Source organism: Colletes latitarsis, chromosome 5, assembly GCF_051014445.1.
Source record: "Colletes latitarsis isolate SP2378_abdomen chromosome 5, iyColLati1, whole genome shotgun sequence".
NCBI classification, from domain to species: domain Eukaryota; kingdom Metazoa; phylum Arthropoda; class Insecta; order Hymenoptera; family Colletidae; genus Colletes; species Colletes latitarsis.
In genome coordinates, this window is record NC_135138.1 from 29678722 (window position 1) to 29705506 (window position 26785).

Here is a 26785-nt window from a genome sequence, read left to right on the forward strand (position 1 = left end):
AAGGTGACATAAATTCCTTAATTTGCTATTTATTTCGTACATTGAGTGAATGAAATGTTTCATTAAAAATTAATAATTTAAGTATTGGAAATCATTTTTAAATGCGTTATGTAAATGCAATGTAATATGATGTAAATAGATTTACCGGCCTGCGCATGGCAACTAGTGTGGCGCGCGATTATACGCTACACTTCAAACAGATTACTGCTTAGAAGTCGTTCTGTTGTGCGCATGCGTCCCGTTGCCGGCACGCGTTCTCTTCCACGAGTCGGTCAGTGCGTCTCGAGCCACCGTAGGGGAGGTATCGTATCGTGTTGCTTCCTCTCTCGCGAAATTGACAACGGTTATCTTTAAATTGTACCCCCTTTTTTACGGATACCATCGTGGCGCTGTGCGTTTCGAATTGTCAAACGTGCTTGCCGAACCAAGCGGCGATCTCAAATTCTTTATTTTGCCACGAATGTACAGACCCAAGTGTCGGATTTCGCGTATTTGTCGCGTCATTTCGTGAGTGTGTCGCGTGTGCTTTCTACGAGAATAATTATGAGTGGCGTGCTGTCGATGTTGTGTGTTATCCTGATCCTTAGCGTCGCGACGACGACGGTGCGCGCCGGATTAAAATGTGACGCTGTCAAGCCGTACTTCGAGTCGCAAGGCTTTCCTGCCAGTGATATTCCGAAGGAGGCGATTTCATGTGAGTACCTAATTACATTCGTTTTTTTAAAACTATGACACTATGTATTTAAATCTCGATTTTTAAGCCAATCGAACCGAGTTACGCTTGACACTGTGTAGGCCACTGTCTAATTTTATGATCTGTCTAAAGTTGTCTAACTCCAAACTTTCGTAACTTTCGTAATATTTCTATCGAGAAAGTGACATTTGAAAATTAGATTAATCATTGTTCATGGGTGGATTCAGGGGAGGTGCAATCGTACCTTCCACTTTTCAATAGTTATTTAAAGCACTCAACACGTTAATACATAATGTGTCTGGTCGTTACGAAGCGTTTCCAAACAGTTTGGAAAATGTAAGGTTAAAGAATACTAAAGTGCGAAATTAGAACGTTGCGCTCGTAATTTACAACGATCCGTGATTTATTTCGCGAACTTTCGTTGAGAAGTCGTGCAAAGAGACACGTTCAACGAAATATTTATGGCCATTGAATTATGGGCCGCGTTTCTTAGCGGATGGGGCAACAAGTTGGGAAGAAAACGAACGAAAGAAAAATTCCGAGAAGTTCTCACGTCGAACCTCAACTTACGAACATGCTCTAGTCATGTGCACGACCAACTGTCGAAAACGCCACAGATAAAATAAACACTTACTTGCTTCTCCCAAGAGTTTGAACCTTTTTTACTCGGATATTTATTTACGCTGCTAGCGTATCATCGTGGAGGCTATTTGTCTTAAACGAAATATCCCTTTGAAGAAAGAATGTTCTGGAAAGGGTTATGATTAGCGTAGTAACAAATAATGTTTTAGACACCGGTACAATAGGAAGTTTTCTTCTATCAGCTAGGTATATACATATTTCGTGTGAATACAGTGAGAGCCTGTTGGGCCTTATCAGTCGGTGCAATCAAATACGACCAGCTTCAAAAGTGTATTTACTCGCACCGAATAGATAACAAGATATTATACGTGCCGTTAACGTGACGCATGACTAAAATTTCGTAGAACGAAGAGTGGAACGATAGCTATGTAAGCATTTTATTGTAAAGATAACCCTTAGAATTTGGCATTTATCGTAGCATTAAATACCAATTTTATTCGAATTAATGACGATGGCAGTCAAATCGTAAGCAATTTGTAATCACTGTTGGTAAAAATAATTTGTCGAAGATTAAGATTATGTCGTTTGTGGCGTTAATGTACTCTGTCTCATCCCTGTCGATAAGAATGTGTATCATACGAGATGTACAGAAGTATACTTTAGTGTACTATCCGTTTCAGTTTCTTTACCTACAAGTTACGGAACACACTCACCATCTTTTACGGTGTCCAGAGTGGTACATTTATGAGGTTAGGTTTTAAAACAGTATCTGTAGCTGCACCTTGCCTCTTACGCCGCTTATATATTTCAATATTAAATACTCTAATTTGTAATAGATAAATCGTTGACGTGGTGTTTGCTTCTCAAGTTTGTATAAATTTTTTACAAATGGTTTAGAAGCTTATTAAATAATACAAAAATCGGTCAAAAGAAGTTCGTGGACGAAAGGTTAACTAATGGACTAGTACATATTTTGGCGTGTCAACCGCGATCTTGCAACTTTCGTTAGGATTTTAGCACCAAGGACAGGTAAATTGCATTTTATCGCATAAAAATGCGATCGCGTCTATAAATAGTACCGCGTAAATTGTCGATCGTGTAAATCGAAGGGGCAGCGTATTAGAAATGCGTTTCGTGCGAGTCGTTCTCTTGATCGCGTTTTCATCCGGCCATCTTGGAATGGTTTATTTCTGTTATTGTTTTTGCGTGCGTGCATAAACGTTTATCGGGGAGATGAAGCAGAAGCCGTGTGGGTTTCGCGGGCGATAAAGAGCTGGGAAGAGCATGAGGTGTAGCGAGAGCGAAGGGTATACGAAATAAAAAAAAAAAGCGTCGTTCGTTGCACGTTTTATCGCGACAACTGTATCTAGTACACCCGGGGAAAAAAAAATCTGGCCGTACTAACACAGGCACTAGCGGAGAGGATGCAATATTTGAAAATACTTTATCTTTGGGGGAGGAATGCCAACCATTCGACTGGATTCATCTATATATTTCGTTTTTTTTTATAAAAAATGAAACATAATAAAGCTTGGAATAATTAGAGATTTTTCTTGGGCATCGTTAAGGAAATAATGGCACGGGGAATAATAGTTCCTACGGGAGCGCGCCAGAGGGCGCAAGCACGCGATTAAACGAATATTTAACCCGTTCGTGGCTTTGCTTTTCACTGAATACGATTGTTCCTAGATAATCGCGGCGGAAACAATAACAGATTAGCTGGGGAACAGTAGGTATTGTAGAATCACGCCAGAGGGTGCGTGCAGACTGGGGCCCCATGAAAGAATATTTCAAACGCGTCTACAATGTTCGAGGATATGAATACGCGTTGCGTTGGTTAATAAACGATACAAAATGAATTGCCTCCTTGAATCGAACAAACTATTCGTCATTTTCTCATCGGCGAGATTGCTACTATAAACGCTGCGTACACGTTGGAAACTTATTACCGGAAGCACGTTGTTCGTTCAGGGAAACAGGATCTGTTCGAGACGTTCGAACAAGTTCGAACCTGTTCCATGGAACGATGGACGTTGTCGGAGGTTGGGTTAAAACGTAGTCGCGATAGAGGGATGCTAATGCGTCTTCTCTTTGGCCTGCGTTCCGTTAACGGTGACGAGACGTTGACAGTTCCCAGACACGATCAATTGCCTAACTGAGAGCGCTTTGCGCCACGGAAACTGTTAGAACTGATCTAAATAAATGAACACTTCTATTTAATCCGAGCCCCCGAGGTCGAAATCCGCCAACGGACGTGTGTATCGACGCGATCGTAAAAAACGGTGTTTAACGATTGGTTAATAAGTCGACCGATGGAAGCATCCGGGGGATGGTCGGTCAGAGAAATAACCTTGACCGTTAGTCTTCGCTTTTACAAGCTTTCGTTTTACCTTTCTTGGTCTGTCATTTACCTGTCCAGTTGCGAGGATATCCTCTACCTGAACTCGGGACTCGTTATCTTACAAAAGATGCCACTTTTCCTGATGATCTTTTCTACGATCGCGCGTAGCATCCTCCATTCTACACGATGGATAAGCTTCCGGAGATTCGTACTTAAAAATTTAGGTCCCATTCGGAATCGATATTCTCCGTCTTTACGAGTCTTTCCTAAAGCTGTTCTCATTTCAGATACATGCACTCGTCAAAAAGATAGCCCAGGTGTGCTATCTTTAATTTCTCAATGACGCATGTAAAGTTTTACGTTTGTGACGTAGATATCAAAACATTATGAGCTTAGAATATGCAGCTTGCTAGAAATAGGTCACAGTGTCGTAGATGTTCGTATACAACAAAGAAAAACTGTTTTATATTAAGGTCGAAATGATAGCACACTCTGTTAATTCAGTAGTTCATGATCTATCAACGAGTAAAGATTACAGTACAATATTATATTCTGTAAGTATGGGACGCGGAAGAAAATTAAACGAGTCTGAAAAAAAAGCAAATTCTTGATCTAAAACCTTCATGTGGAACAGTCTTTCTTTGTTGTATATAAAGATCTACGACATTATGACTTATTTCCAGCAAGCTGCAAATTCTGAGCTCATAATGTTTTGATGAAAAACTTTACATGCATCATTGAGAAATTAAAGATAGCACACCTGGGCTATCTTTTTGACGAGGAGTGTAGTAGCAACGGTAAAACACCGTAGGAACGGATAAAATTGATGGCGACTTAGCAGCGACTGCGAGAGAACGTTTCCACGACAGGCTTTCCTTCCTCCTTCGTCGGGGCTTAGGGATCACTGGATGACGCCAACGAATGTCCCATCGTGTCGGACAGGATATGAAGGAACGTTCCTGTGACCACAAGTCGATCGTCTTACTATCTGGAATCGCGAGCACGCTTAATCGCGAAAGATTAAATACTCTTCGTCTGCCCGGGGAAGTCCTTTGTTGGTCCACGTTTGCCTAAACTCGTCCTACGGTCGAACGAATTTGCTCCAAAGTTCGGTGATGTCGAGCAGGACCTCCCGCGGTCTTTCAAGATGTTCATTATTCATTCGTTTCCCTTCGAACGCATCCTCGAGGTTTTTACCGTTCTCTCTTTGAATCTTTCGGAGGAAATTAGTCGACAATAGGGCCAAATAAGCCGGGGCTACGAATTGGAAGGCGTTCACGCGGTCGAACAGGTGTGCAAACGTGCCCTTGGGGGAAACAATGACTCGTCGAATTACGATCATCGAGGAAACGAACGTTGGTGGAAGCGAACATCGTCGGAATCTCCTATCAGGTAAATTCGACCGACGAGTCGGTTAGAATTTTCCACCATCATCGTCTCTTTCTTTGCCCCGAGTTTTCTTCAAAAGGTCGGAGGGAGGGATGAGCCTGACTTTCAGTTCGTACTTTGTGCTCTCGTCGGCCATTGTTCTCGTCGAGAGCATGCCGACGTCGCCTCTTTCCTTAATTATTCTCTGTTCTCTAAGCCTGGAAGAATAATTTCATATCGTGGCATTACCGTCGTACACAGGAAAAGCAGTTTTAACGGAACTGTTGATCATTCGTACTTTGATCAACGTTTTGCAGACTCTTCGTGACCGTAGCGTTTGGATGTAATTTCTTAAAACGGAGACTTTTACTGGAATACCCTCTCAAGGTTGGAATTGTTCAGTATCCTTCGGAGTTTGTTGTTTCCGAGATAATTGATATCGTATCGGACCTCACGGTTTTAGGCTTGGAATTCTTTAAGGGCTGGGAGATTAGGGCATTTCTAATTTCAGACTTATATTTTTTGTAGTCAGAGTTTGGACATACTTTCGCTAGAGAATTCTTGCTTAATCTCGTTCAGATTATAACATCTCGCCATGGGACTCACGCTTTGAGTATTTTTCAGTTCGACGATTGGTTTTGTTAATATTATTATATTTTAATATTCCGTTACGGAATGAGGACCGTAAACTCGTATTGATTTTCGAGAATTTCTCATTTGATTATAGTGTAAAGCTTAGCAGTGGCAGGATAGTTAATTCGACCCGTGTAGCTACATAAACGAAACCGATACTAGACGCTATTATAGGGTCCGGAACAATTGATTTATGGATCGTGTTACACCGGATCGAGTCTGATAAACGATATGTTTCTTCATTAAAGGCTAGGGAAACCGGTATCTGCATTAATTGTCGCGCCTTGTAAGGATAGGGAAACGGGAGCCACGGTTTCAATACGAACCTTCTCTTTTTCCTCGATTAATTATTAACCACCGGAGATATTAAATATCGTCGACGTTCTTTCTATCTTAATTACACGACATTTCAATAAAGCGAATTCGCCTTGCGATTAAATTGCACGGGATATAACACTGAATCGGGGTAGGTACAACAAAAATCTTGCAAGCTCCATCCATGTAAGAGCGTTCAATTGAATCGTGCAACCAAACAACGATGTAAAATTAAAGACATGATCGCTTTCTACAATATCGAATAGCGCGAAGGAGGGTGTTGGATTGACAAAATTTTATTTTCTTAAGAAACTCGTACAATTTGTATTAGATCGACTAACAAGGGACCATCCTGAGGTGTAAATCTCCAATTTTGATGAAACTTCGCAATTATGTAGTTCTCATAAATCTATTAGACACGTATTTTTTTGTAGCTGCTAATATTCACTTTAAGGGGTTGAAATCAGTCCTCAAAGTTGGGGGTTCAAAACATACTTTGTTGAATATCTCGGAAACTATTAGAGATAGGGGTGTGCTTCAAATGGATGAAATTTATGTTTTTAAACGGCGAATTTGATGGTGTAAAGAGATTTGTAAAACTTTTATTTGTTTAAACAATATGTTAAAAAATAGCACATTTTTTTATTTTTCTTATTGGATATTAATGATTTTATTTTCTCCATTTGCAAGGGTCGATTATAATCATTTTTGATGAATAGATATACCCCGGAAATCCTACCCAGTTTGGAGAAAAAAATTCGAGAAGGTGTGAAATTTTTCAACAAAATTAAAAAACTTTAAATCGTTCTAAAAAAATTATTTTTGATTGCAGGGATCAATTATAATAATTTTTGGTCAATAGACATACCCTCGAAATCCTAACCATTTTCGAGAAAAAAATTCCTTACCGAAAATATAATTTCAGGCTAAAATTGCTTCCCGTAAATTTCATGCGAATCTTTAAAACACCATAACTTCTGAACGGATTGGACGATTTTAATGTTCAAAAAGCCAAACGCCGTGTATTTTAGTGTAGAATATGTATCAATTATAAAAATATTCGAAAAGTTGTTCTTTGATCCTCTAAAATGAGAAAAACCCCATAAAAATGGTCAAATTTTCAAACAGTCATAACTCCTACATTTGTGGATATATTTCAATGAAACTTTTGTCTGAAGTAGAGCTCATGGGTACTTACAGAAAAGTATTAGACAACTTTTCTGTAGGGCGTCAAACAAAATTACTAAAAATCAAAAAGGAATTTTTAAGAAAAATCGACAGGGTGCCTAAATTTTTTGGCGAAAATGAAAAGTTTCAAATCGTTTTAAAAAAATTATTTCTGGTTGCAGGGGTCACTTATAATCATTTTTGGTCAATAGACATATCCCCGAAATCCTACCCACTTCCGAGAAAAAAATTTGAGAAGGTGTGAAATTTTCCGACGAAAATGAAAAGTTTCAAATCGTTCTAAAAAAATTATTTCTGGTTGTGGGGGTCAATTACAATCATTTTTGGTCATTACACATACCCCCGAATTCCTACGCGTTTTCGAGAAAAAAATTCCTTACTGAAAATATAATTTCTGGCCAGAAATGTCTGCCCGAATTTTCATGTGAATCTTTAAAACGTCATAATTTCTGAACGGATTGGACGATTTTAATGTTTAAAAAAGCAAACTACGCGTATTTTGGTGGAGAATATATATAAATCGCAAAAATATTCAAAAAATTGATCCTTGACCCGGCAAAATGAGAAAAACCCCATAAAAATGGTCCAATCTTCGAACAGCCATAACTCCTACAATAGTGAATATATTTCAATGAAATTTTTTTCTGAAGTAGAGCTCATGGGTACCTACAAAAAAGTATTAGACAACTTTTCTGTAGGGCGTCAAACAAAATTACTAAAAATGAAAAAGGAATTTAAAGAAAAATCGACAGGGGGTAGGTGTCTAAATTTTTCGACGAAAAAAAAAATTTTTAATTAATTCTAAAAAAATTATTTTTGGTTCCGGGGGTCAATTGCAATCATTTTTAGTGAATACACATACTTCCGAAATCCTACCCACTTTCGAGAAAAAAATTCAGTACGGTCGGAACTTTGAACGTTAATAACTGTTTAACGAAGCCTTCATCAATAAATTGGTATTCTTGATTTTCGTCTTATTTTGACCTGTAGAATCCCCCATTAAAATTTTTCTCAGGGGTGGCCGAACACCCTGTATACTATTGCTGGAGATAGGTAGAGGTAGGGACGATGGCCAAGGGGCAGTGTGACTCAGGAAAGGTGCGAAGTTCAGGATGAGTAAGGATTAGAAATCGTGATTAGGATGTTTGGATGAGGATGAGTCTGTAATGTTTGTGATGTGACTGAGTGGTGTTTGTATGGTCGTGTTGGTCATCCCACGAGGGTAGGAACGGCGCAAGCGGTCTTCGGAGTAAGTTATGAGAGTCCAGAAGTTCTGACAGGCTAAAACATGTCGTCACGGCGCGGAATGCAGAAAGGGGCCGTTTTCATAGAGATACCCGGGTCGTGGTAGACTGTGGTCAGAGACCAGCACGCTTTAAATGGTCGACGTTATAAGTTATAACTTTTAAATAACCCTAGCGATACGCCTGGAAACCAGCTCACCTTGTTTGCCCGAGCGCGATGAGTTTCTGGCTAATGTACAGGGTGACTCACAGTTGTACGCGACTGAGACTCATCTTTGATAGGATCGTGGATACAGAAAAGGGCCGCGAGGCAAACTCAAATGGTTGCAGATATTCTGCACAGGGTATCTGTGAAGGGTGGTTCGAAACTTTGCAGGCTCGGAATGTTCGTTGAACTGGAAAATTAAGAGATTAATTTTAAATATTTAATACGAAAACACTATTTACGTTTTTCTTAGTGGAACTACGTATTATTCGGTACATTCGGTATAATCGGTGGAGTGTTCGTAGCGTGTCTAGCATGTATTTAAGCAGTTTGGATGCTATCTGTTGCGTATCCCTTGTGCACCTTAGACATCGTTGAATTGGAAATCCTGATATGTGCTCGGGAACGACCCCGTGGTCGTCCGTTGCATGCAAAGTTCGAGAGGGAGATGCATATGCAAGTGACCGAAGGAAAAAATGGGAAACACGTTTCTGGAAGAAATATGGCATCTGTGCTTGAACTTTCTTGGACTTTTTATGCGGACCCTGAACGTTTAGAGGAAGGACCCTTTCCTAAGGTGATCTTTGAATACGACATTCCTGCATAATTCTCACAATTGTCGTGGGATCGTATTAATTTTCAATTTGAACAGTCATCTTAGATTAGGTTGACAATAGGTTGTCGTAGCTTTTGTTAGAATTCCTTTTATTTCCTGTTCTCTGTTGTCGCCATTTGATTTCCAATTGTGTGTATATTTTCTGGATACAAATTATTATTCGATAGTCCTTTCAGGAATCTTTCGAGTAGCTTGTTCGGTATTGGGAGCAGGCTGTGACAGGTTTGTGCGAAGTTGGAGCATCCTGGTCGCAGGTAAAAAGGGCGAAGCGTCGCTCTCAAGGGTTTTCCATAGACGTAACCTCGTACTCGGGCATCCGTACTTTCTCTCAAGGTCGCCCGCAGGCATTCAAGTTACACTCTCGAGGAGATCGTTCTTTGTAAGGTTTCCAAAAAGGTAGCCCACCCGTTGGCCCTTCAATTATTCAGGATGATCCGGGAGGAAATACAAACACTTTGCCACTGGATACCTATAACTAACTCCTCAGAGGATTCACCTTTCGTCTGTAACTCATCGCCTTTCAGAAATGTTATCTAACGTGCACGTAAACTATTTTCTACTCTGGTCCACTTAGAAACAGTACAGTAATTTAGAAACTCTTGCTACTCGAGGACAGGCTGTAGCAATCTGAAAGACAGGTATGCTATGTTTTCGTGCATAACAAGGTGCCATTTTCCCAAAAGAATAGATTTTACTCTCATGGCAATTACTTCTTTAATAAAGGCTCGAGTGTTGCGTTAAAGCAAGCCGCGAGATTTAGTCCACGATCGCGTTTCTAAACAAACTTCAACAAGGAGGACCCTGGCAAACGAAACAAATATTGCGTCACTCTCTGGCGTAGAGATTCCAGAGGGAGGGCCACCCAAGTCTATCAACCCATTCTCTGTCGTCAGCACGTTTCGTGTTCGCGTTATTTCTGCTCTCTCGATCCTGTATTTATCTTAGACGCCACGGAGACGATGAACGGAACCCAGAGAGGACACATTCCACGGACGCCATACCACGCGTGGCATCGCGCATCCGTGCACTGTGTACGCACCTCCGAAGTGCATGCTCGTGCCATGTGTTGCTCGAGTGTCTAGTTAGCGTTGGTTTAGCGATGCAAAGATAAGAAACGAGCCGCGTCGACGTCGAAGAGTCGGAGTTCGGGAACGTTTTCGAGGGACGGAAGAGCGACACTCGTGACTCACGGGGATGAGCACTCGGTGTCCGTGTCTTTCATCGAGGACTCTTCAAAATCGAGCACGTCGAACCCTATCCGTTGCCACGGGCCGAAGGGAATTCGATTTAATACTATGATTGGTGGGCGTAGGAAAAGATCGAGTAAAATGTTTAGATAAAATTAAAAACGAGTAGATAAATCTGTATCAAAAACGCAGACCAAATCCTCTTCTCGTACGATGTTATCGGCGCTCGCTGTTGCACGGCTGTTTTTAAAATAATAATCTTTCACGAGATCAGCTTAATAGCTGGCAATTAATCACGGTAAGAATCAGTTTAACGAGCGTGTTGCACGCGCGGAGCATTTAACCCTTTCGGACCTCTTGATAACAAACATGATATTTTAAAGTCAATAATTTTACGATGTATCGTACACGTACAGGGTGGTTCGGAAATACGAAACGTTTAAAAAAATATAATATAAGTATTGTCGCCGTGGGTGTTGAAACAACCGGGCACAGCCCTGCGATTTAACGAATCTATAAACGACGACGCGATTGGACGGAACCCCCCCGTTAAATGCAACTTGAACGAACAGAGTTCTGACAGATTGCGACCGACCACTCGAAAAGTCCGTAACCCAGAAAGAAATGCACACATGTCGCGCTTTCGTGTCTGTTATTTTCGAGTGTGCCAGAGTCGTTTTACATCGTGTTCGTGTTACATTCGCGCCAGATGCACTGGGAATAATTCAATCGGACACAATTTTGCTCTTGGAAACAGGGGACCCAATCTCTTTCCACAAAGGGAACTCGCACTTTGGTTTCGTAGAAACGAAATACCAAACGACGAAGGGTATTGCAAATTACGTGTCTCACACTTCGATACGAATGTTAAGAAAATTTTTATCGAGCAAAATAATTGACAATAACGCGAAAGTAATATTTATCGTGAATTACATGTCTCTAATATTTGGAAACGGGATTGCAAATGGCGCTCAGTCGGTCGTGGCACGATCGTGGCGCCCCCTATGCCGAAGATCGTACAAAACCGGTCAGGCGAGCGCGCAGATGTGCTCTACCCTCGCAATGTTTGCAAATGTATCAAAGTTTCCGCGTAATGACCTTCTGTTTGATTTGCAAATGAACCGGTGGCTGCTGCGACGCTGACCAACGGGGGACAGAGATCGTTTGGGGGGCGCGTGGGGGCGGGATTGGTCGTAGGGGAGAAGCGGTCACAGCGACGAGGAATGCGTTTGACGCGTGTCACGTGCATATGTCAGGCCAGACCGCACCACGTCGTTCATTCTCGCTCTTTCCACCTAGCGAGCTTGTCGACGAGCTTTCTGTCAAGTTCGTTGCTCCCTGTCATCGATTTTCTTCCTGACGGTCGTCAGTCGTTCCGTGTGATCGCCCGTTAATAGTAAACCGCGCTGCTGCCACTCTCGTCTCGTTTGCACATCTAATTAGAACGCGCGAACATTACGCGCGACGCGATAGCCGCCACTTGGGAACGATATTTAACCAGCGATTTGGCCGACAAGCCGCGAACATCGGCGGTTCGACCTTTCGTGGTCGTTGTACCTTCCTGGAATTAGGCTTTATCAACGCAATTGAGATTCGTAGTTAGACTCGAACATCTTAAGGAAAAAAAATTAACAAATAGGCTTCGTTAAGTCAAGAACTTTCTTAAATTCAACGTTTAAAAATTGATCACCGAACGGATAATGTCGTGAGAAAAACGATGACCCCGCAGGTTTTTTTGTATCTTCGAAAAGAGCTTGTCCCAGTTTTTCAAAATTACCCTGCATCGCAGCGATATGCCCGTTAAACGAGAAAGACGAGATAAATAAAGCGCAGAGCGCTCTTGTGCCATTTACACCGATAGGGGTCCAGAGTTCAGAATATAATTACGATGCGTATATTTGCTGGTTTTTTTTTGTATCCGCGCTTCCCTTTTCCCGTTTCTGTCGAAGCATTTAATCATCGAGGGAAAAGTCGCGAACACCTTTTTCCAGCATCGTGCAACCCTATGGGAAAGTTCAAATCGATTCGTGTCGCGGAACGGGAACGGGAACGCGCATGAAAACCGGGGGAAAATGAGATTCGCCTGATTAATATCGCGACTCTGCAACGGGCGCGGCGCGTAAAGTACCAGTTGTTGCATCCTGTCTGACTCGTAATTAGCGATGCAAGCTACCAGCGACTCGTCACGGGGTCGGGGTAATTGTAATTGTCGAGCAAGAATGTTGCAAACCGAACCGCGCGGAAATCATTCCGTAAAAATGCACAGCTTTGAACCGAGTGCAGGCCTCGAAGTCTCTGACCCAAAAGGTAGAAGCTTCAGAAATCCACGAAATAATTTTTTTAGCTCGTTAATGTCTCGCTGTAATATCGCTAAAGTATCGTCAACCCCTTGATTACTCAATGGGAGCAGCTATTTCAAGGTAAAAATAATAACATTTTATTATCCTATCTTATTTCAGTGGATCGATTCTAATAACAGTTGTTCGTTTCATGCTAATGTAAGACAGACACGTAAATTACCTGGTTCGACTTTGTGGAAAGAGGAAGTGCAGTCATAGAGTTCACGCGCACTTCCTGTACGCTGCGTGCGCATGGTCAGTCGTAACGAAAACGTTGGTCAGTGCTGACCCAGCCAACCATGGGAACCGAGATCATGGAAATTCCACGTTGCACATTATACTAAGTATCGAATATCAAGATCCTATCCCCTAACATTACCAAAAGTTTCACGAAAGAAATTTCAATCTTTCGGGGCAAGGAACTTTTCGATAGGGGGGTTGGGGGGGAATTGAAGACGTTTAGGTTGAATTCACGAGCGTTTCCTGTGCACCACGTGTGTGCATGGTCAGTCGTAACGAAAACGTTGGGCCAGACCTAAGCCAGCCCAACCATGGGAACCGAAACCATGAAAGTTCCACGGTGTGTGCGCCAGCGTCAAATCCGTCTCGCGAAATTCACGCTCTCGGGACTTCTGAATGCTGGCCGCAGAATGCACATCCTCCCGAAGGAAACCGGATATTCCTGAGGCTCTGGCGACGCTGTTGGCACCCTACGCGTGCATTGTCCCCTGAGAATTTCCTTCCATCGTGCGGTTTTTGTGTCGCGACAACAAAAGTGCACGCATGCACACGCGTGCCCCCGCTGTGGGACCGATGTGTGCTTTTGCACACAGGAACGCGTGTACCAGCGACGCCTTGAGACGTTCCACGTTCACAAAAACCATCACACGGTCCGGAATCCGGAGGATTTCTCGTTGGCGAGACGCGTTAGCTGTTCTGTTCGAATCAGCTTCTTCCCCAGACGCTAATTCGTTCTCTTTTTGCTAAGTCTTTGTAAACTGGAGATTTTCGTCCAATAATTTAATATTTAGGGTTGTATTCGCGTATATCGCGAGCGTGGTAAATTGGGAACGTTTCTGCACGCGTGGTCAACATTCGAAACGGACGACTACAACTCAACCGATCCGAAGATCTCGATCATCCTGAATTATACGCAGAGTCAGGGGGGCATGAAAACCGTAAGGTCGCAAAGAAAAATCTTTCCCTCGACAGTCGGGAAGAAAGTAGGGAGAAAACGGATTGGGTGGTCGGTTCGCTGGACTCGAAGATCGTTTGCCAGTCGATTGGTCTAACCAGTTGAGCCATCCGAGTCGATAAATTCCTCCTCCCTGAACATGTTATTCCAAATGGCTGCCACTCGCGACACGCACATGAGCAACGAAATATCAATTGCTTACCATTCGAACCATTAAAATAAGTCCTAGAGTTACTTAATTCCTTACATAGGGTATTTATTCATACGTAGATTTCTTAAAAATTTCCTTGGAGGCCAACCGAAGCTTAACTTCCTTTATTGTTGGTCGTGCGTGTTCATTCTTCGCATTTGTAGAATTGGATTTGCTTGGGTAGGGAATTAACATCCTAAGTGGAGGATTTACCGAGCCCCGGGGCAAAGAAGTTACGTAGGCAGTCAATTTTGATAAATTTCTTCCCCCGGAACTATCTCGTATTTAGAACGTTTCGTTCTCGAGCTCTCGGCAGTCGCGTGCCCGGGCTTTTCGCTTCCTGGTAACCTTCGTCTCGCTTTTCCAGCGTTATTTCGTTTCTTGTTAGCCCCGGTAAGTGGATTCCTCGGCAAGTTTTCCAGTCCCTGGAGCAAACGCCGAGCAAAATGCTGTCGACTGGAATATTTACACGCACCTGAGGTATCATCTCTCTTCATGCATGTACGCGCAACAGCCGACATAATTTTAACTTCCACGACATTCCTGGCCGTATTTCCTTGGGTCTACTTCGTGTTCCTGTTATGGACGACCAAGGGACGACGAAATATACCTCCCTTCCTGGGGTTTCAACATCTTCCCAGCGACTTCTTTCCATTTTCCAGCTGTATGGTTCGCTGTTCAGAGATTTCAAACCACTCAACTCGAGTTTTACCTAGTTTCTAGTTGTACCCTGAAGACGGAAACGACAAATTTGTTTCCCTTAATAGAATGGGCGTCGAGTGAATTTTTCATCCCCTAGACGTTAATATTTTATAGGATTTTCAGTGACGTTAATGGTAAAAGTATCAGGGGTTTTTTTGATTCTTGTGAAAAATAGTTGCCCACGTGTTTTTTACGACGACAATGCGTTAATTCTAAAGAAATAATCGTTCCACGGACGTAAGAGAGTTCGCTAAATTCCCTCGAGTACGAGTAGCTTCGGTGTAGAAGCACATTATTTTTTGTATACGCGAGATTAAGAATTATTAGATTTGTTGGCCGACAAGAGAGGCTGGATTACAAATTTCCGCCCTGAAATTGCACCCATGTCGTTTCTTAACTGCTGGTATCACGAGAGATTCCCAAAAGAAAACGACGACGAAGTGTAAACAAAAGATAGGTGATTGTTGAATAAAAATTAGAATTTATTTCGTTAGTAAAATATCAATGGTTAAAATATACAATCAGTGAAGATATTTACACTACCGCCTCGCTTATTGAATAAATCTGCGTTAGGTATACTTGCAACGGAATTACGGTTCTCTAGTTTGAGCGACTGCCGACTCGAGTGGTCGACAGCTCCATAATTAAAGATTCATTTGAGTGGCCCGTTTGAATTCAACAAGTTCCGAGAACAAAGTCTCATCCAAAGCTCTCTGGATGAAATCTGGCGGTTCCGATTTGATTGCAAGAAGAAAGACAGTACTGTATAATTTATCCTGATACTCTGAGGGAAAATTATAACTTAAGATCTAAGGGAAATTTAACTTGGCTTTAGTCTACTTTTTCTTCTTACGATTTTTCTTTTACGAAGTTCTTTCATCTTATTCACGGTACCTCCCACTTCCTCCTTCGTGTTCTGCATTTCCTCCGGCATTAACTTCAATAATTGCGATACAGCTTTTTGAATCCGGACTAGGAACTCATAAGTTATTGCATTAACATTAGATGAGTGAAAAAGTTGAGTTATTTCGTAGAAAATATTTCACTTAATTAACATCAGAATTATTTAACATCCTTTAACAGAATCTTTCTCTTGTTTCAGGTAAGTACGAGATCAAACGAAGATACGAATGGTCCCTTCGCTGATATATGGTAAAGAAAAAAATAATTAATCTCTAACGTTGGTCTTCGGAGCAATATTTACATTTTCTGCGTGTCATAGCGAAGAAATAATGTTCTAAATCTGGTCTTGTAAATAGCTAGCAGTTGAGTTTCACTTGTACTCCACTCCTTAAAACGTTTATTTTTACGCCTCAACTCTGAAGACTCCGAAGGAGGTTAATTATTCCTGAGCGTATCAATTATTTGCAGTCTAAAATTGTTGTCGACTCTCGGTAGCCTCGACAACTCCCCGAATCGCGAATCTGCGTTATCTTTAGCTTCACCTATGTATACTCGCGAATGATATCGCATTGGAGCTTGCACGTTCGAGGAAAATATCGGGAAAAACGTGCTCGAAAGGGCGCCATGGAGCTTAACTCACAACGACGTTGTCAAACAACGAAACTTTCGCCATAGAAAGAGAGAGTGAGAGAGCGTATTTTTGCCTGGAAATTGCTCGATCAATCAAAGGGTATTCGTCGTGTTTTTCGTCGCGGTTTCGTACTACTTGCTATGCGAGACGCGATCGAGAAACTCTCGCGCCGCAAAATCGACCAGAACTAAATTAATTAGCGGCCGGTGTACCCTGCGAAATCTCGTCCTGGATAAATCGTGGTAGGTTGGCACGTGACCTTAGCGTGAATTACGGCAAATCCATGTTCTTCTAATTGCGATTCCAGCCGCGAATATGAAACTCGAAGCTCCTTTTTTTTTGGTAGCCCAAACGTAGAATAAAATATTGGGTCTCGGAAAAAGTTCACGCATGGAACGATCACAGTTATCGCAGAAATATAAATCCAGAATGTAAGAAGTAACTTGGGGTGGTTTCCATTTTATGATAAATGTATTGTAACAAACAAATGGCTGTAATCATTTTTAATTGCCGTGTGTCGTCGTAAAACGTCAAGGATTGAATTTATTAAGGTATTGGAAATTGAAAATAAAATTTTGTATTAAAATAAACCGGGGCCCTGCGTTAATTTCGAAGTTTAGAAAGGAAGAATACGAGTCGAATGGCCTCGGGGGGAGGGATAGTCTTAAATCATGGGCGGTGGCGTTCACCCAAATTCTAGCGGCTGGAATAAGCAAGTCGTTAAAACCGCGAACGTTTGCTTTTACGAGCAGGAAATAAGGTTGTAAAATTCTGTGACATAAACAGAGTCTCCTCCTCTGTCTCTGTTTCTGTCGCGCTAGCGTACAACGGCGAACCAGAAACTACGGTCGTCCGTTTCGATGAATGAAGGCTAATGAGATTTCATTAATTACCCCTCTTTCGGAGCGTTTCGTAACAATCAACTTCAACGAGGAGGGAAAGGGGAGGGGGAACGGAGCACTCTGATTGCAAAATGTCCTTTCCAATGTTCAACGCCTGGCTAATATTTATTCGCCCTTCGGTTCGTTTACGATCTTTCGGAGTGTCTTTTTGGTATTCGACGATTAGAGCAGCATTCCTCGAGCAGAAAAAAGGCTCATTATGCGGTGGATTAAAAAAAGTTACTCAGCATTTCATTTTTATTACAACGGTTAAACGTTTTTTGTCAGTAAAAAAGAGACTGGAAACCGAGAAGATAAAAAGTTAATTCGTTGTTCGTTACTCTTTGTTCCGGTTCTATTAACAGTAACGAAATGTAGCAAATTGTATTGGATTTTTTGTCTGTGATAAAATATACTATGAAACGGATAATTAAATATCAAAGCTTTAAAATTGAGGCTCGAACTTCGTGAGTAACTTAGTATAAGGGAGTTTTATATAAATTTAGCGATCGAATGGCTTGCACGCGGATGTAACTTCGCGAACCCTTCCGCGTTTAAAATAGACAAGAGAAGGGTGATATAGCGAGGCAAAAGATAACGTAGGAGGCAATGCAGGGGTTAGACACAATGGCGGAAAGAAGTGTGTACCGAGGGAAGGCTGGATGTACCGTGATATAGGGTCCTTGGAAGCCATATCGTACAGTAGTGCGTGTATTCTTAAAGGCGAGGTGTTGTAACGATAGTTGATTAATCGTGTACGGTTCGTAGCTTTGGTACTTTATTACTTTACGAGGGTTAATTGATATCCAAGGTCTTCAACAACGCCGTAGTAATTGAAATATAAACTGAAGCTTAATCTGAACTTTTAGTTTGAACCAACCAATCATCACCAATAGAATTTTTAACGTTGGAAAATTACGCTGAAAGACATTAAGAAGTTAACATTTCCCATCGAATATCCAAATTCCATAAGATTTACAGTAAATATACTGTATCTCGAGATCAACTTTATTAATTCCTCGTACCTCAAGCTCGTATTTAATTCACGATCATTAATATATTTTAACTACCATTACTCATTTCTAAATAATGACATAGTAGAGAAAACATAAGAGACTGCCAGTATAATCCTGCATATCCTTAAGCGTTCATTGATTACCACGAGTGCAATTTAACACGACGTGGAAGTATAAACGCTCGAAAGTGGCGGTCTCACGACGTGTCGCGAGTAATAAAGTCCACGCAATTATCTTTGTTGGAAAGATACATGAAAATTTGCAGTTCATAATTTAAATGGTACGAATGTTACGATTATAAACAAGTAACTCTCGCGTCGGTTATTAAAAAGATTGTACGGCTGTCCAAGGATCACGGTTTACGATGTCGCCTGCAATAAAGTGCATTTTATGACGCGACGGTCCTCAGGACCCGCGCCTATTCTGCATAGCAATAAACGTTGTTTATAAACTCCCGCACGGACAGGTGCACGATTCCAAGTCGTTTCCTTTTTAGCGACTCACCTTTGGTCCCTTTGATCGAGACCAAGTCAAAGAGAAATCTGCTAATCAGATTTCTCTCTGGTAATCGATTCAACGTTGAAGCCTGAATACTTTCGGTGATTTCAATGCCGCGCAAGGCGAGTGACCAGCATCATTCGCGGTGCACCTGAACCGCGAGAACAAACGGAGAACCTCCTTTTCTCGCAAAAGGCTCTTCGATCGCTATGAAAAAAAACCACTCGTTAATCAGATTTCCCTTTGACAATCAATTCAACGTCGAGGCTTCGCGAGATTCATCCCCCGTGGACTTTTACAGAGATTAAAGAAACGAAGAGGAGTATCGGGCGTAACAAGAATCCTCGTCCGCTAAGTCGACCAGAGACGAGTCGTGTAAAGATAAATCTCTCGTCTACTCTCGACAGATTAGAAGAAACGATGAATCGCCAGAGAGAGAGACGGAACGTTTTGCTCGGAGGATGAATCTCGAGGAGGCGTAAAAAGGGTTACACGGCCAGCTTCTTTGGGTTCTTCGAGGAAACGTGCGAACGAAAAACTGAAAAATAGAAACACTGATTATTTTTCTTTTTTTTAAAAACGCGAATTCGCAAAAGAGAATAGATCTCGACAGCGTTGTGCGCGTTACCTGTTCTTCTTTCTGTCGGCCAGGCGAGACGAGAAAATCGCGGCTGACTTTTTCCTACCCCCTTTCGGTTCTCTGCCCTTCTGTTCGGGGTTTCGTGTCGACAATCGTGCCGGCTAGGTCGCAAAAGACTTTTCAGGGCAAAAGACGACGGAGTGTAAATACCGGTGTGGTTGTGCGCGTCGGGCTTTTAATCAACGCGCATGGAAAATTCTCTTTATGCGTCGTTCCGTGCGCACCGTCTGCCATTATGCCTACGCCTGTATTCTTTTACACCTGTACGTAGCTCCATTAGACGGCAGGTTCTCAAGTTCGATCGACAAGACGTTCCTTTCGGATCGATTCGACCATTAGAAATTAGCGTTTTCTTTATCGAGTTAGTCTATTAGTCATTTTTTACGCTAGATTTTAAATTTAAATTAGTTTAAAAGAAGTCGTCGACCTCACGATATATAAATTATCTCTGTTTCTATAGCCACGAATCGGATGCATATAAATTACATTCGTTTTTGCAGATACGTGTCCACGCTAGAGTTATGGATTCCACGTAACATTAATTCGTTGGTACAAAATATAGGCTGAAAGGATTCCCTCGTACTATGATAATGAACGACGCAACCGCGAACATACTTCGATTGTCACATTGCTAACCCGTTCCCTACACACTTTGAATCCGTTTTACGCCTCGGGTTAATCGATATACCGCCTTGATTCGGATTCGATAGTTAATATTAGCGAGACATTGCACCATTCAAAGTCAGTCCGTGTGTCTAAATGCTTCGATGATGAGGAAATAACTCTGGTGCTCTCAGAGACTTACAAAATTATTCTTCTACTTTAGATTTTTTTAAAGTAACGAGAAATTTTACATTTTATATCATTTTTAAAAATTAGACAGCGATAGTACTTTTTCTAGACACTCTGGCATTCCAAGTATGGCTGCAGTTCCTCTACAATTTCTGCAGCCTTCCTTTGATGTACTTTCGAAACTCGCGAAAGCCAAGAACCCTCCGATGGAAACAATTTGATTAAAGGGAGAACGATTGTGCCCGGAAGCAACGAGTCGAGAAAAAAAAGGGAGGCCGCCAATCCCGAACGATTAATTTGTTAGATCACGGAACGACCGATCCACGGATCCCGGATTCGGATTCGGATCAGTCGTCGCCGGATTAAACGAGTATACCTGCTCGGAGAACAGGGGACTTGCCCGCCATTTAATTAGAGTTAGAGATTCAAAGGCGTCGAGGAATATCATATTTACACTCATCTTCGTATCTCGGATGTGATTGGCGTGCTGGGCTTGTCGCATTAATTAAACTTAATTAACGAGACTTCGGAAGACCGGTTCGCTCGATCGCGTACGCGATACGGTAATGGCCGATTAGGATATCGCGGACGATGTCACTTCGTGTTCTTTTTCGCTTTGGTACGAAGTGATCGACGCTAGTTTGGTTTCCTATCTCGAGTAACGAGTATTCGCATAAGTAATGACAGCAGATAAGGGAATCGGAAATAATACGAGTGCAGAGAAATTTATTGTGAAAAATAAAAGGAGGTAATAGCAATTTTATTTACGGTATCAGAAACTCTCGTATTCCGAAACTTTATTTGTGTACAATTTTACTTCGTCTTAGCTATCGATTTCAAGATTTCAATTTCACACCTATGCAAACTTGCTCGAAAGAAACTTAAATTTCCATTAAAAAATAAAATATACACTCCAATTGAAAATTTCAAATTTCGTTATACAGAATACAATAGTCAGAATACAAATAGTCATAACGTCGTACAAAAGGGGGAAACAAATTCGTAAGGAAGAACAGTTTTTTATGAAAGTATGCTCCAATCAAAACACGGACGGCCGTAGAATTTAAACTTTCCATCGAACACTATCCCGTTTCTCACAATGAGATTGCGAAACAAAGTTTAAGCAGAGCTACAGCTGCGTTCCCCTAAAATCTGCGCCTACTTTTATTATTCATTCCCGGGGAAACGTCTGCAAGTTTGAGGACGGTACACGAAGCACAGTTTCCAGAAAGGAGACTAGATAGCGAAAATACTCGAGTAACATAGATTCTCTGCGCAGCGGGTACCTGATAAACCCTCTGAACGTCAGAATTTCGCGACACCCGGGGCGGTTCGTCGGGACCAACGTATTCTCCGACGCGTCCTTACGCCTCCCTTGCTAACAATGAGTCCTTAGGATGGCTTTTAGTGGACGTGGAGGAGTAGGAACACGAACACGGACAGAGAAAGTTCGTCGGCGAATATGTAAGTCGCATAATGACGCGCGTGGTAGCCGAGTCCTCGATAGCTCGACGTCGCCTAGTCTGAGGACGACTCTGGAGACCACCGGGACCCCTAACACCGACGAGCTAATATCGGTGCACAGAGAGTGCCATGAAGCACGCCGTAGCCCTCCCTTCGAAGCCCCCGTGCTAGATTCCAGAGTAGTGTCAGGTAACGGAAGGGGAGTTCGGGACCTGGGTACAAACTCAGCCAAAACTAACAATTCTCTTTGCCTCGCTTCTCACACGAGGGAAATTCTTTACCGAAAATGCAATGTGTGGCTAGAAATAGTTCCCCGAAATCTCATGTGAATCTTTAAAACATCATAACTCCTGAACGGATTGACGGATTTTAATGTTTAAAAAAGCAAACGACGCGTATTTTGCTAAAGAATATGTAGAAATTGTAAAAATATTCGAAAAGTTGTTCTATAACCCCGTAAAAGTAGAAAAACCCCCTAAAAATGGTCCAATTTTCAAACAGTCATAACTCCCACGACAGTGAATATATTTCAATGTAACTTTTTTCTGAAGTAGAGCTCATGGGTACCTACAAAAAAGTATTAGACAATTTTTCTGTAGGGCGTCAAACAAAATTACTAAAAATCAAAAAGGAATTTTTAAGAAAAATCGACAGGAGGTAGATGCCTAAATTTTTCAGCGGAAAAAAAAATTTCAAATCGTTCTGGAAAAATTATTTTTTGGTCATTAGATATACCCTCGAAATCCTGCTCAGTTTTGAGAAAAAAATTCCTTACCGAAAATAGAATTTCTGACCAGAAATCTCTGCCCGAATTTTCATGCGAATCTTTAAAACATCATAACTTTTGAACAGATTGAAGAATTTTAATGTTACGAAATGCAAACGACGCGTATTTTGGTCGAGAATATGTAGAAATTCTAACAATATTAAAAAAGTTGATCCTTATAGGTGCCTAAAATTGTCGGTCAAATTAAAACATTTCTAATCGTTTTGGAAAAAATATTTTTAGTTGCAGGGGTCAGTTACAAGTATTTTTGGTCAATAGACATACCCCAGAAATCCTACGCAATTTCGAGAAAGAAATTCGAGTATGTGCTGAAAGTGTTGGGTGAAAAAAAAGAATTTCGAATCGTCTTGGAAAAATTATTTTTAGTCGCAGAGGTAAATTACAAGAATTTTTTGTCAACAGACATACCCCCGAAATCCTACTCAGTTTCGGGGAAAAAATTCTTCACCGAGAATGCAATGTGTGGCCAGAAATGTCTCCGAGAAATTTCATATCTCTTTTTAAAACATCATAATTTCTGAATGGATTGAGAAGAGATGAAAGGGTTCGATAGGAGTTCAGTTTAGTACGATAGCAAGCGATATCAGCGGATTTCTTTGCCCTGAGAGTCTTCACGGCAATTTGGCCGATAGTTATTTCCGATTCGGGAAAGGAATATTACGGAGGGAGCAATTTTATTGAATTTTACGGGTGTGTGCGAACCGTCTCACCCCTGGGGTGCGTCGTTTCGGAAAATGCGGAGGAAGGGTGGCGGCCGAAAGTAAACACCAAGAAGCTGTTTATCAAAGGGCCTGACGTTAAACGGAACGCGACGACGGTGTCATAGATAATGAAACGCGAACGGAACTTCGCATGCTCTCTTCACCGACAGCCTCAAACGGGAGGGAAGAAAAGGCCAGCCGGGGACGGAAAGTGTCCGACGTTCAAAAGGGCACGATAAAAGGGACGCGAGGAGCCTGCTGATAACGCGAGGGAGGTTGGAGCCACGGTCACGCGCTGCAAGTGGTCACCGGAGACGCTGTCGCGTCTTGAATATCGTTTCAGAAATTAGTTTTCGAGAAATAGAATATCGCGGGGGATGGAATCGACTCTCGATGCGACGGGAGGAACGTAGAAAATCGAGACGATGGATTTTGGTTGCCTAAGATCGATCTTAAATTCTTCGTTTGATCAATGGTTAACTAAACACTTTTTCCAAATAACTAACACTAATTTTTTGAGGCTTGAAAATTAAACGAGAGTAAATAGCATCGCGAGAGGGAAGGCTGAATCGATTCTAAGAAGCGTAATAAGAAACGTGCAAAAGTCTACTTTGTTCAGCTTTTCGGGGGATTTCGGGGTCCACTGTTGAACGTCCATGGAACACGGGACGATCGTGAGAAATAAAGCTGGCCGGTCCAGCCTTGGAAGTGGGTTTCGTAACGCGTACAAATTACACGCACAACCGTCGAATCGTTCTACTATAATATTACCCTAATTATATCGGCTCGTTCGGGGGATAGCGTGAGAGGTTCGCTGCACGCGCAGCCCTGCCACCGCAAACAACAGAGCCGCGCGCTTATGGTAATGAGACCATGGTGTTCTCGAGGATGAAGCGAGAGAAGAAAGGATGGATAGGATTCGACGTGGAAAAAACGGAGCCCTGTTACCGGCCCGGCGACGATTCATCCGCTGACACAGATCTTTTGATGGATGGATCGACCCGGGTCGATGTATGCGGATCTCGGCCAGCAACGTCGACATTCCGTACACCTACGTTTTCACGCGGTGTTTTCACGAGCACCGGTGATCCATGCTGCGATTAAGCGATACGCCGACGATCGATGGCCGACGTCGCCCCGGTCCAGTCCGATTGTCCGACGAACCATTCATCAACTTCATTTTGTCTCCGAGTCTTTTGACGCTGCGCTGCTCCAACGACGCTGTTGGATCACAGTGATTTCTTTCGGTATTTCAAAGATGACACAGCGTCGATGTGCAGCGATCATCTATTCATATCGCAAGCATTTAAGTTCTTGCGATTTTTAGAATTATTTTGCCGCGAAGAAGTAGACGCGACGCCATCGATGACTCTTTATTTGCATTGGAGGACGCCTCGTTTCGCACGCTGGTCGGCCTCAGCGAGTTAATTCACCGGCCGAGTCACGTGGAACGTCGAGCACGGGGAATTCGTGCAATCCCACGGAGGCATTTACAAGAATTAGCCGCGATTTCCGCGAGGTAAAAGTGTCTCGAAGGCAATGCGGAGGAATGCGCGTTCTGTTTCGCGCAACCCAGCCAGCGAGAGAGGAAGACGAGTAAAAACCAGTCGCGATGCCGATCACGATAGCGATTCGAGCGCGACAACTCCATTCGCGAGAAACGATTGATTCGGTTCGAAACCTTGGAAAGTACCTTTTCATCCCTTCGAGTCAAATTATTACCGAATACGAGGCAAAACGTTTTAAGCGTTAATATGATTTCTCGACGCAACCCTCTATCGACGCACCGTATATGTATACGTAGCAAGTTTATGTGTTTGCCTTCCTCAGCCTGTTTTCCCTCCTGTTTGTCCACCCGGGAACTTCCGATGCTCGGTTTATTTGGAAACGTATCAAACTCCGACGGTTCCATGCTCCGTTTCTACGTGGAATACAATATACACGAAAGTAACCAAACGCTTACATTCTAATGAAACATATAAAAAAGTTCTTTTCACAACTCAGCAAAAATAAGTTTCAACCCTCTATGGGGGTGGAAACAGAGAGCAACAGTATTTCTAACGATGTTGAAGGGCTATAACTTTGTTGGGGGTTGGTTTTATAAAGTTCAGATTCACTCAAGGCTAAAATTTTTTATTCCATAAATAAGTTTATAGTTTACCCATAGGGTATGGTGCGCGTTGTAAGATGTGCTCGTATGGGTTAGAACTTGATCTGTTTTTGCAACGTAGGGTCGGATGGGACAAAGGTGATTTACGGAAGAACCGTTCGTAAAGCTTGGAAGGTAATTAGAAGCTTCTCCCCCGTCAGGTACAACGCTTTTTATGGATCACCTTAAATTTCAGCTCGCAAGAAGGCTCCCTAACTGAACGATGAACAGCACTCGAGCGTGCTGTAGATATTAGACGGTCGATCGTGCACTTAAACTCGGCTCGAATCACGTGCAAGTTTCAATGATCGTTGAACGCGCGTCGATTAGTCGGGAGATTAAAACTTTAAGCGTAGTAAGCTAAACCCACCCCACCGTGTAAAAACATCGAAACGCTCGGAAGGGGAAGAGGGTAAGCATTCTTCCTCAAATTGTTATGCCCTTCCGCGGGGAAAGAATCTGTCTTTCTCCTCGAAGAGTAATATAATCTCAATCGTTCAAATATCCGCCCCTTGTTCGAACGTTACAGCGTTGTGCAAAAGTCTTTTATTAAAATGTTATTAATTTCGTTTAAAAAAAGATAATAACACTGCATAGTTAGTAGAGGAAGCGTTTAAGTAGCTAGCCATCTATGAACTCCATTATTGGTAGCTTCTGGGAAACATGATATAAGGGTGGTCGTGTGGATTAAAGAGATATTTTTATTTTTTAAAAGATAGATCGTTCATAAAGCTTCCAAGGATGCATCAGGCTTTATAGCAGTGTTATGCAACAACTCTGCACATTTTACAGTCCCACGTTTAGGTATAAATTATCGTCGCCGTGGTGGTTATTGGCGCTTTTGCGCGGACCTGTAGCTTCATTTTCCTCGCCGGGATTCCAAGGATATCCTCTGAAAGTCGACGAACGTTTGCAGCAAAAGTTAATTGCGTTTTCGTGACGCACATACCGCGGATTCCTCCGACGCGAACGAGAGCCAATCAAAAATATTCTTCTACGGGGGAAAGCGAAACGGGGGTGGGGGAAGGTATTTTTTCCCCAGGCCGCGTCCGGCTCACGGTCGAAAGTGTATGCAAATGCCTCGGCAATAACGAGTCCCGGGGAAAGAGCACGAGAAAGAATGGAAAAGAATCGAGTGAAATAAAAATCGTCGAACGCGGATGTTTCTTCTTTTTCTTATTAATTATTCCGTACCATACAAAAACTAGCATTTCAATAAGGAAATTGGACGAGATTTTTGTCGGAAGGGAAAAGGAATCTCGTCGATGTCACTTTTCTCTCTAAATACATTTATGCAGTTTTATGTTTTTCAGGCATTTATAATAGATTCGTAAATTATTTTCACTTTAGGTTTCTTTGGAGTGGTTGATCGGAAGATTGTTAATCAAAGAGTTGGAAAGTCGTAGCTTGTAATTAACCATTCAAAGGGGTTATAGTTTAAAAAATTGATTGTTTAAAAGATTTAAGTCTCGGAAATATTCTCTTCAAATTTCATTTTAAGCCAATGAAGTCTCGTTCGATGGT

At 42.1% G+C, this 26785-nt stretch overlaps 1 protein-coding gene across 3 annotated transcripts in view; it reads left to right on the forward strand.

Moving 5' to 3' along the window:
* Positions 1-117: 117 nt before the first annotated feature.
* The window catches only part of Dlp (glypican dally-like), a 119089-nt gene continuing 92421 nt past the window's right edge, over positions 118-26785 (forward strand). Inside the window, exon 1 of one of the 3 annotated variants that reach the window (XM_076765035.1) lies at positions 118-694. In XM_076765035.1, the coding sequence (XP_076621150.1) occupies positions 544-694 (151 nt within the window). In that variant the 5' untranslated portion in view covers positions 118-543. Of the gene's footprint in view, positions 695-2237; positions 2306-26785 lie in introns of those variants that run through there. The other 2 variants (XM_076765037.1, XM_076765038.1) reach the window with 2 other exon arrangements.